Source organism: Phragmites australis, chromosome 17, assembly GCF_958298935.1.
Source record: "Phragmites australis chromosome 17, lpPhrAust1.1, whole genome shotgun sequence".
Classification (NCBI taxonomy): Eukaryota; Viridiplantae; Streptophyta; class Magnoliopsida; order Poales; family Poaceae; genus Phragmites; species Phragmites australis.
The window spans coordinates 28,182,214-28,193,085 of record NC_084937.1 but is presented as its reverse complement, the minus strand read 5'-3'; the positions used below and the strand labels follow the sequence as shown (position 1 = coordinate 28,193,085).

The 10,872-nt window shown below is 41.4% G+C and overlaps 1 protein-coding gene across 1 annotated transcript; it reads left to right on the top strand.

Moving 5' to 3' along the window:
• The first annotated feature begins 1,675 nt into the window (after positions 1-1,675).
• On the top strand, positions 1,676-6,536 carry LOC133897145 (rab GTPase-activating protein 22-like). The gene is made up of 5 exons (XM_062337747.1): positions 1,676-2,202; positions 3,293-3,428; positions 3,613-3,662; positions 4,636-4,689; positions 5,000-6,536. The coding sequence occupies exons 1-5, from the start codon at positions 1,964-1,966 to the stop codon at positions 6,237-6,239; spliced, it is 1,719 nt and encodes a 572-aa protein (XP_062193731.1). The 5' UTR covers positions 1,676-1,963; the 3' UTR covers positions 6,240-6,536.
• The last annotated feature ends 4,336 nt before the right edge of the window (positions 6,537-10,872 follow it).

Sequence of the window (10,872 nt, the reverse complement as noted above, 5' to 3'; positions counted from 1 at the left end):
GTCCATGTGACTCTTGTCAAGGCCTCACATGAGCACGGACTGAAAGAACATGGCCTAGAATCTAGGGCACTCTAGGACTAACCATTTTAGTGGCAGCAGCGTCAAGATCGCCATGTTAAGTTTCTATGCGTCTTCTTTTCAAAAACCAAAATAATAGTAATCTCTGCATCATGTTGTGGCCGGGGCTTCTTCTCTTCGTTCATGGAGTATAAAAAGTGCTGGTCGCATGGCCTGGTCGCTGGTGCAGGAGACACGTCGCTTATTGCGTGTCGTTGCTGCTGTTGGGATCTTGGGAAAAATTGTCAGCTTTATCTGCAGCAAATGACACGAGTTTGTGTGGGCTAAACGCTGGAGGTAGCTTAAATATGGAAGAGATTTTAGTCATATTTCTCTCTCTCTAAAGATGGCGAAAAAGAGAAAGGCAAATAAAGGTGTTGGTGAAAGAGGCGACCAAGGCAGAAAATGGAGTCGTTATAATCACCAAATAAAATGACATATTTGCTTTTCATCATAAGGTCTTGTGCTTCTTTTTTTATCATTATGGTCTTGTGCTTTTGGTGCCTGCTGTAAGGCTCAAAGGGAATCCATGTAGGACATTCCAGTTTTGCAGGTGAACATTGCAACTCAGTCTTAACTGAAACAAATCAATCACATAATATTCTGCATAAGAAGACATGCTTTTCGATTTCCAAGGCTTATGTTCTGGAACATGTAAAATTTCATGGAAATTTTGCAAGATCATAGACACCTGTAAGATACTCTCGTAGCTTTTTGAGTTTCTTCCTGAAATGTGTATGGGTATGTATGAATGTTCAATCCATCGAAAATATTTGTGTATAATGCTCTATTCTTTGGTTGGTCTTTTCCAATTCATCGAAAATATTTTTGTATAATGCTGTATTCTTTGGTCGGTCTTTTCAGTGCGGTCGTTGTAGAACCGTGTTGCCCCAAGAACCGAACGACTTGTTCAAAGAGTCGGTCCACGGCAAGTGCGCTCGTTTTTTCAAAAGCAAAATACTTTTGGATTGTGTGGAGCACATCTGAGCAATTGGCAAGTTGCGATTTTTCAAAAGCAAAATGTTTTTGTAACGATTTTCCATCAGCTACAAAGTCACTCTGTCTCGATTACATCAATACTTTTGGTAACCTCACACTTTGTCTTCACATAATGTGTGTAGGAAATGGTCAAGATATGGTTAACAAATATTTACAGATTGCATAAAATTCTCCTGAATTTATTTGCAGGGGAAATCCTCGGTGTTAAAAATATTTCGCCTGGAATTCAATATAATTACAGTTTTCAAGACATATGAAGTCGTGTTTGGAATCAAGTCCACCTAAATCAGTATGATCATAGGAAAAGGAAAGAAAACCATTAAAACAGGTTCTCAAATCAAGAACTCAATTTTCTTTCACCAAAAACAGAGAAATGGGGCCGCATCTGATAAACTTCACCAAAAGTTGACCTTAAAAACCTTCTAAAAATTCAGGAAGGCAGAATTGAATGTTGGTTCGTTGAGTGTCCTACTATACAACGGTCCCCAGGGGCAGGTCTATCATCGATTGCTCATCACTGACGTGTGGGCCCTAAAGCTCCATACCCCCAAAAGACCCCACATGGCAGGTCTGAACAGGACCCGTTTAAACGCGCACGGCGGCACCCACCCCACTCTCTCTCTCTCTCCATGTGGCTCTTATTGGCGTCACATGCTCTCTCTCTACTCTCTCTCTTGTGCCCCTTTGCTAAAAGCTTAAAGAGAGAGAGTTAAAGCAAAAACAAAAAAACAAATCGGACAGAACTGTGACCACGCAGCAGGGGGCGTACGCCGGCGGCGAGATCCTGAGGTGGTGGGGGATGGCGGCGGGGAGGAGGAGGGGGCCGGGGGAGTGGTGGCGCTGGTGGTGGTAGTGGCGGGCAGTGGTTGGGTGGGTGGGGGTTTGGGAGTAGGTGGGTGAGAGAGACATGAAGGCGCTACGACGATCCAGCACATCATCCCCGCCGTCGTCCTCGTCGTCGCCGACGGCCGCGTCCTCCCCGCCGTCGTCGTCGTGGATCCACATCCGGTCGCTCCTCGCCGCTGCCGCTTCGTCGTCGTCCTCCTCCTCGGCTGCGGCGGCGGGGAGCGCGGCGGCCGTGGCGTCGGCTGCGGCGGCCGCCTCGTCTTCGTCCTCGCCGGCGTCGTCCTCGCCGCACTCGGATCGGTAGGTTTCTCGCTTCGGATTGGCGAAAGGCGGCGACTTTAGGAGTAAAAATGTCTCTTTTTGAGTTCTTACATCAGGTTCATTTGGGTGCTTCTGATCTGGTTCGGAAGACTCTGTCCAAGCTCGCTGTGATGTAATTGGTGGTCTGAAGGCGGCCTAGCTGCTCAAGTTAGGGTGTTTACATGCATCGATCTAGTAAAGGTTTAGATTGCAGCTTAGATTATGCAATACGCGGAATAGCGGCTTGTCCTAGGTGTGTGTGCACTTGCACGCATGCACGAATGGGTTGTGCCGTCAATTTGTTGCCAACTATCACGAATTAGTAACTGTAGTGTGTTTGTTTGCGTTTGTATGCTCAGTGACAAGGCTCGTTTCTTGTTTCATTATCAAAATTAAGGTCTTTGGGGCTTTGCTTCTAGTTTAATTTTAGTTATAGCAGTCAAATTACAGCTTATGCAATTGCCTCAAGGTTAGTGCACAGTGTGATGTGGATCACTAAATTGATCAGCAGGCTACTTGTAGGAAAGCAAGTTACCAGCTTTTAGAACATTGCTTCTAGTTTGTGCTTATTCTCCCACGAGATCAGTAGGCATTATTTAGCCCTGATTACACCAGATACCATCTCGGGCTTGAATGTAGATGTTAGAGTTGCATGTTATACCCAGCTATGTACGGCTCATCTGTTTAAAGTTAGTTCATGCAGTGGACAATAAACCCATCACAAGCACTGCCCAGTTATTGTATAAGTTATAATGATATTTTTTTTCATAAAGTAACCAGACAAAGTTGTTTCCATATTACGTTTATTTGATAAACTGATCATCTTTCTATTATTTTTTTTCTGTTTTGTGATTTGATCTATTTCTTATACATGTCATATTGAGTTTAGTCTTGTGTTCAAATATTGTTTGAAGTGGCATGAATGAGGACTTGAACATTAGATAGACCAGTGGATGTACTATATGCATCATGACATTGAAGCATGTTACTGTATAGTTTACATTGTCAGTTGGTATTCTGACCTTATTTTTTGTTGGCCCCATGTCTGTCTGGTTGTGCCATGCTCAAAAAAATTGCTCTATGTTTACAGGGGTGGTATTAAATCTCCATGGTCTCGAAGGAAAAGAAAAAGGGCACTTTCTCGTGAACAGTGGTACAGTCTGTTTTCGACAAATGGGAAGCTTCGTGATGGAGGAAAGAAGTTTCTCAAAAAAGTTCGCAGTGGGGTAAGTATAGTGGCTATTCATTTTCCATCCATGTCATCCGGATATTTGTAACATTTTTCTTGTCTATTCATTGTTTCTAGTTCAAGATATAGATATCTCTACTATTACCTTAGTCTAATAAAGATCTCTACTATTACTGAATTTTTTTGCATCTTACATAAATGTCCCTCTTTTATTGTACCAGGGTATTGAACCAGGCATTAGGGCTGAAGTTTGGCCCTTTCTACTGGGAGTGTGAGTTTCTTGATCCCTTTTATCCATCTAGTAATAATTTATAACCGCTCATATCTGTGTCCAACTGTAACTTTACACCTATGCATGTCAATACTCTCCAGTACATCTTAAGAAAATATTCAATTGAGATTCTGCCGCATGAATTTGCATTGTGCAGTTGATTATTGGCCTAGAGCAAACTCCCTCTTTTTTTTTTTTCCAAATTTGAACCCAGGATAATAACTGCATTCGATGAACCGATGTCAGTTCGGTTTTTATGGGTACAATACATTACTAGTCCATGCCAAAAAACTGGTATGTATTAATAGTTTTTAGCTAGATCAATCTTGGAATTTAAAGTTTATGTAAATAAAGTTGAAGGTGATACTTGTTTGTGTGGCAGCTTTTTTCATAGAAAACCATAAAGGTTTAAAACCAGTGTTCCTTTTAAGAAATATAACTCTTAAGTAATGTTATGGAATGTATGCTTACTGTCCTGCTCTTGTTCATGTGTTTACGCTGCGCATCTGCACGGGTAAGTGGCATTTGTATGTATGGCATGCCTACAGTGTCTGCTGCTGCAACCAAAACTCTTACCTTTATCATTGGAAAGCTAGGCATTTTGTTATGTTATATTAGGAATATGATTTCTTATCTAGTCAAACTGGAGTATGGGGCATTCAGTTGTGTTTAACTTTTGTATTATTTGATATTGTGAGAATGATAACTAGTGTACTCTGGTGTCCATATCTAGAATATGAGTAATCTATCTTGTAAGAATGTGATTTTGCAAGATAGCCTCAATTTGTGGCTCATGGTAAATGCTATAAATATCAACATATCATACATTTAGTATTTTCAGCGCAATATGGTGTCTAGTCTGTTCAAATTTTGTTCTTTTGTGTAAAAGAAAGGTTTTTGTTTGTATGCTTCTTATGTTATGCTTGGTGACTTCATAGCCTCAGAGATTGACCTTGTCGGATCTTGTCTGCAGCTATGATTTGAGTAGCTCTGAAGAGGAAAGGAATACTGTCAAGCTCAAGAAGAGGTAACATATTCATCACTGTAAAGACTTCTTCTTTGGTGTTAATGGACACTTGCTTTATAGATCTGTTCAAATGCCTGGTTTGCATTAAAAGTATTCATCTGGCTTGGCTCAATGTATCATGCTTCCATGAAGCAAGACTGAAACGAATATCATGTTGCACTTTAGCAGCATGCATCAACTTGTTACTCCCCTGAGTAGTTTCAGTAAAGGATGGATATCCTAATGTCATTGATGTCCTGTCTAATCTGTTAATAATTCTTTTTTTGAGATGATCTGTTAGTAATTATGGATGAACATGGCTTTGGTACAGGAAAGAGTTTGAAAAGCTGAGGCGGCAGTGCCAACAATTTCTGAATGACTACAAGGGAAATGGATTGAAGGCGATAACTGAAGTTAATAATGATGAATGTTCTGGTTTAGAGGGTACTGCTGAAGTATCAGAATCACCTTGTTTCGAGGATGCCAATGTTGCAAGTGCTTCTGTGTCACTCGAGGAGCTAAAGCCTGAACACAGCGAGACCGAGCAACAAGAGAACACACCCTGTATTGTCTTAGAATGTATGGAAGAAGACGCAAACGAGTTAACTTATGCAGATCCATGCATAGCAGAGTCAGAATCTTCTGATTCTGAATCATCCGATGAGGATGACGCTGGAAGGATATCAGTGTCTGGTGAGGAGAATTGTGATCCAGATCCTAAATTTACCAGGAGCACTTCATTCAAGGCAGATTTTTTTAGGTCTAGCAGAACCTCAGAGGACTTCGCCACATGGCAGCGCATCATAAGGTTGGATGCTATCCGGTCAAACACTGAATGGATTATGTTCTCCCGTGACCAGGCTGAAGTTTCCAAAGAGAAAGCATTGCAGTGCGCAGCATCTGTTGGGTTGAAAGACTATGATCACTTAGAGCCCTGTATGATTTATCATGCTGCTCGATTAGTTGGATTGCTTGAAGCATACGCGGTCTACGATCCAGAGATCGGCTACTGCCAAGGTATGAGTGATCTTTTATCACCGATAATTGCTGTGATGGAGGAGGAGGATGAAGCGTTTTGGTGTTTTGTGGGTTTCATGAGGAAAGCAAGGCACAACTTCAGGCTTGATGAGATTGGAATAAGAAGGCAGTTGAAGATTGTCTCTCAGATCATCAAGCGCAAAGACTCGCACCTGTATAGGCATCTGCAGAAGTTGCAGGCTGAGGACTGTTTCTTTGTGTACAGAATGGTGGTGGTTCTCTTCAGGAGGGAGCTCACTTTTGAGCAGACCGTGTGCCTTTGGGAGGTTATGTGGGCTGATCAAGCGGCCATACGAGCTGGGATTGGGAGGTCCACCTGGGCAAGAATAAGGCTGCGTGCTCCGCCAACCGATGACTTGTTGCTTTATGCGATCGCTGCGTGCGTGCTGCAGAGGAGGAAGCTAATAATCGAGAAGTATAGTAGCATGGATGAAATATTGCGAGAGTGCAATAGCATGGCTGGGCAGCTAGACGTCTGGAGGCTACTAGATGATGCACATGATCTGGTTGTTAACCTTCATGATAAAATTTGATCTGGTGGTAAGTGATGTTCTTCGTTCCCGCGTTAGAACAGATGTAGACATCAACAGAAATATTGAGGTATATTTACTGCCTGTTGAAAGTACTCTATTATCTGCTATTCGTTCCCAGCACACAACCCATTTCTAGGTATAGAGAATGTTGTAACTTAGAGCGAGGACTTGAGTGTCCTCGCAAAGAAAAGCTGAAATACTGTTTGGTGTTACTGAGGCACGGTAAACTATTCATTGTTTAACCTGTTATAGGTAAAAACAAAATTTCCAGGGATGGCAGTCCATCCATTTTATGCATCCATGCTCAAGCTAACGACTAGAAAGGCGCATGGTGATATGGTTCAGGGATGCAATAACTTTGTTCGCATTCCATGCTTCCAAAATGCTCTCGTGTGTTTGGCTGGTGATCAACTTTGCCCAACCAATCTCGCATAATTTGTCATCAAATTGGCAGCGCAAGAATTGGGTAAGAAAATGAACGACAAAACCAATAGCAGGAGAGCATTGCCGAAATCTCGGCAACAAACCGAGTTTGGACCAAATTTGGTTAAACTCACTAAATTTTGTGAAAGCAAGCTCTTCAGATAAATCATCCCTTAAGGACGAGAGATCATAGGACCTATCAGATTCCCCTGATGCCATCGTTTGATCTGCTTTTTGGGTGACTAGGACATCAAATGGTACGACGAAGCAGGCTCCGATGTGATCTTGCCCGAAGCAAGGCTCGGCATAATTGGGTCAGCAAACACAAGGTATCATAGGACATACTAGCTTCTGTTGTCGGATTCGTTTTCCAAATGACTTTTCTTGTTATCAGCTAAAAAGATCACGCCATTTCAATGGATCAGAGAAGTTCGGTCACAAAATTAGGCTGAAGTTTGTCACAAGTTAAGCTGGCAAAGTTACCCGAGATAATTTTTGGCCGTTTCAGAAGAAAAAACTGTGCATGAGTCTAAAAAAGAAGAAAACTTTGCAGGTCCTCCTGTACCAATGGATGCAACTCGACCCCTTATCTGCGATTAAGTTTCCCTTAAACTCAGTACAGCATCGCAGGAAATAGTTCGTTTTTCGGATGAATCAACAAGATTTCCGGCGTGCCAAATGGAGTCTTTTTTCCAGCGTTTCATCAGCAAGAGCCTGCCTGCTGTTCCAATCAGCAAAAGAGTTGCTGCTGTACTGCAAGTCTGCAAGTGCCGGCGCATCGAGCAAAGCGACAGGATGGACGATGTTTCAACAGAGCGTAGAGTTGGGTGCGCGCAGGGTTTCTGCGTCAGCCGAACCCTCCAAACCATTGGAGGGGACGACGGCGACGTGACACAGCCAGCCGACAAGGCACCGTGCGCCATGTCTGGACGCCCTGCAGGTGAACTGTATGACAGAGAAACATCAACGCTCCTGATGAGGGATGCGAATCGGTGCTACCCGCTAGTGCCACTGTGGATCGGTACTTGCAGTGCGTCTCTGACTGGATTGTTCCAGGCTTCCAGCGCCGATTGCTCCGTGCAATTGTCAAATCAGATGAATTATAGCATCTTCTTTTGGGAAAATTGCTTGACTGCCACGAGTTAACTGCGTTACGAAGAATTTCCATATTGTCATCACAGTGGGATTTTTAAAGCTAATTTGCCGTTTCATGGGTTTTAATGTGTTTTCTCTTTTTCACCTATACCGCCCATCAAAAAGACTATTTTATCCCTGACCAAAATGAATCACATCAAGTTTCTAACCCGATCAGGACTCTTTTTGCTCAACCTCCGATGTCGCCCTCACACCTCGCACCATGCAACGCTGCCCCACGCCAGCACTATGCCGCGCCGCCCCAATCGATGCTCGGGCTGCTTCATCTCGTGTCGTTTTAGTTAGTGGTGGATCCAACACATATGAGATAATGAATCAAAATCTCTATCTAACATATTCCTCACCCTATCCCCTTCTTGTTGATTCAATTAGTGGCAGATTTGAGATCGAAATCCTTAGGTTGTTCATGGCGATTTAAGATAGCTGAGGTCAGTAGTGACGGGGATGGACCCTAAGAATATCTCAACAGAGTAGGTAACAGTATCATTTTCATATTTTTCATTTCCATTAGTAGAGGGAGCCCTAATTTTTTTTCCCCTTGTTTGATCCATTTGCTCACGTAGAGTTGACCTTGAGCTTGCGTTTAAAGTTGTTGCTGGAATTTCATCCTGTGTTATAAGGCTTGATGATGGAACCCTACGACAAATTGAGCGCCAAGATTTGGAATGGGATGTCAATTTAGCCGGTGGGTACATGATGGAGAAGATTAGTGATCTTCGCTCGAGGACTGAATGAGGTTGCTGCCAGGAACCACATGTTTGGTGTACTAATATGGATATAAATCAACAGTAAAGGGTACATCATAGCTTGGATTTGTTTCAGGCTTTTAATTCTCATTGGAGGGTGAAATGGGTTTGTTTTCTGGTTGAGATAGTTAACATTGTTAGGTATGAATCTTGCCATTCAAGTGTCACAATGGTGCGTGCTTGTTCTTCAGCAATAGCTAGCAATATGAAAGGTGATGCGACTAGTGATGTTGCAGTAGTGGCTAACAACATGTTAGTTCCTGGAACTACTAATGCTTTACCTTTAGATGTTGATTGGTCTACTTTGCATAATCATCAATTAGTTAATGAGGAAGGAAGAAATGACCCCATTTATGATCATGCTATGTTTGTGTTACTTGGTCTGAGGGATGAGGATGAAAGGTCTAGAAAGGCGGATGTTGATGTTTCTGATGATGTTGATCCTTATTGTTCCTAATGTTGCACCCGCTATTGCTCCAAGTATTCATGATGAGGCTTCCATTCCAATGGATGACGCTATACCAAAGGAGAGACACATTGTGTATGGTAGGGACCACCCTCAAATTATTGTAGATAGTATATTTCCATCAATAGAAGACTTTAGGTTGGCTATCAAGCATTATGCCATAAATGAAGAATTTGAGTTTGGCACTGAAAAATAAGATAGAAAGAGATACATGGTGTATTGCAAAGTAGATGATTGCCCTTTGATGCTTGTTGGCCGCAATATGGTAGATAACAAAATAGTCAGGTATTAACCTTCTTGCTAATGTACTTGAAACCTAACATACTAGGGCGTCCCTAATCATTATTGTTAACATAATTTATTTCTTGGATTTGCATGTCACTTTGTTAGTAGACATGCACACTTGTGGCTCCACTAGCAAAATCAAGACAAGAATGACTTCTAATGCTTGGGTAGTCGACAAGGCAGTAAGTCTCTTACGCACCACTCCAAACATGGGTACCAAACAACTTCAGAAGGAGTTGGAGGCTGAATACAATGTTACCATTGGCTATGATACAGTTTGGAAAGGTAAGGAGAAAGCTACTGAGTTTCTTTATATGTGATGGGAAGAAGGCTTTTAGATGTTGTATAATTTTAAAGTTGAGGTAGAATCGAGGTCTCCTGGTAGTGTTGTTGAGATTGACACTCAGTTTGTAGATGGCAAAGTGCATTTTTACAGATTCTTTTGTACATTTAGACCTTGCATTGATGGATTTATAAATGATTGTAGACCCTACATTAGTATCGACTCCACTGCACTAAATGAAAAGTGGAATGAACACTTGGCTACAACAACTACTTTAGATGGACTTATTGGATGTTTCAATTGCTTTTGGGTTCATCCAATCTAAAAATAAGGATAACTAGGTATGGTTCACGAGAAATCTACATAAGTCTATAGGAGACCTTCCTAAGTTGGCAGTGTGTACAGATGCTTACAAGGGGCAAGAGAATGCAGTTTGGAAAGGTAAGGAGAAAGCTACTGAGTTTCTTTATAGGTGATGGGAAGAAGGCTTTTAGATGTTGATCATATCAAGAAAAAGAAGAAGACCAGGAACAAGAGGGAGACAAGAGGAAGGTGCAAGGCATTTGCCAGCATAGGAAGGTAGGTGAGTGAAGATGAAGATTCAAGCTCAAGTAATGAGAGTTTCACCACCCACTCCTCCAAGAGAAACTCTTCCTCAAAGTTGTCATCATGCAAGTTGTTATCTCATAAGTGTCTTATGACAAAAGCTATGGAAATCGATATAAGTGATGATGAATTTGATGAGCATTCACCCTCTCAAGAAGAATTTCTTGCATTAATCAATGAGCAATAAAGTGTCTTAAAGAAAAAATCTAAAGAACTTAAAAAATTCAATACCTTTAATGATATCCATGCTTCTTTTGTTTCTAGTTATAAACAATTGTTGAGCAAGTTTGAATTGCTGAGCAAGGAACATGAAGAGCTTAAGGCAAAATTGAGGACATTGAATTTCAATCTACCTCTACCTCTACTTACTGTCTAGATATGTATATATTGCTAGATTACTATAAGTGATATTCTCAAGTGAGTCTCATTATATGTATGTACATATATACAGGAAGTTTAAATTATATCATGTGAGTTTCATGAATTGTAATTCTTGTTTGTCTTTTTCAATTGATATTAATGCCTCCTACCTTTATAATTGGTATATCTTTTCAATTGGTATCATTTCATTAGATCATAATTTATGAAACTCTCTTACGTGTGCTCTAACACTCTTTCTCGAGTTTAACATATGTTTATAGTTATTTTTGAGATTATTAACAAAGGAGG

Excerpts from the sequence above, each read along its gene's own strand:
- LOC133897145 (XM_062337747.1), top strand. The coding sequence starts at position 1,964 with ATGAAGGCGCTACGACGATCCAGCACATCATCCCCGCCGTCGTCCTCG. Across the intron at positions 2,203-3,292 it reads TCCTCGCCGCACTCGGATCG|GGGTGGTATTAAATCTCCAT; the intron begins GTAGGTTTCTCG and ends CTATGTTTACAG. Across the intron at positions 3,429-3,612 it reads TCAAAAAAGTTCGCAGTGGG|GGTATTGAACCAGGCATTAG; the intron begins GTAAGTATAGTG and ends TTATTGTACCAG.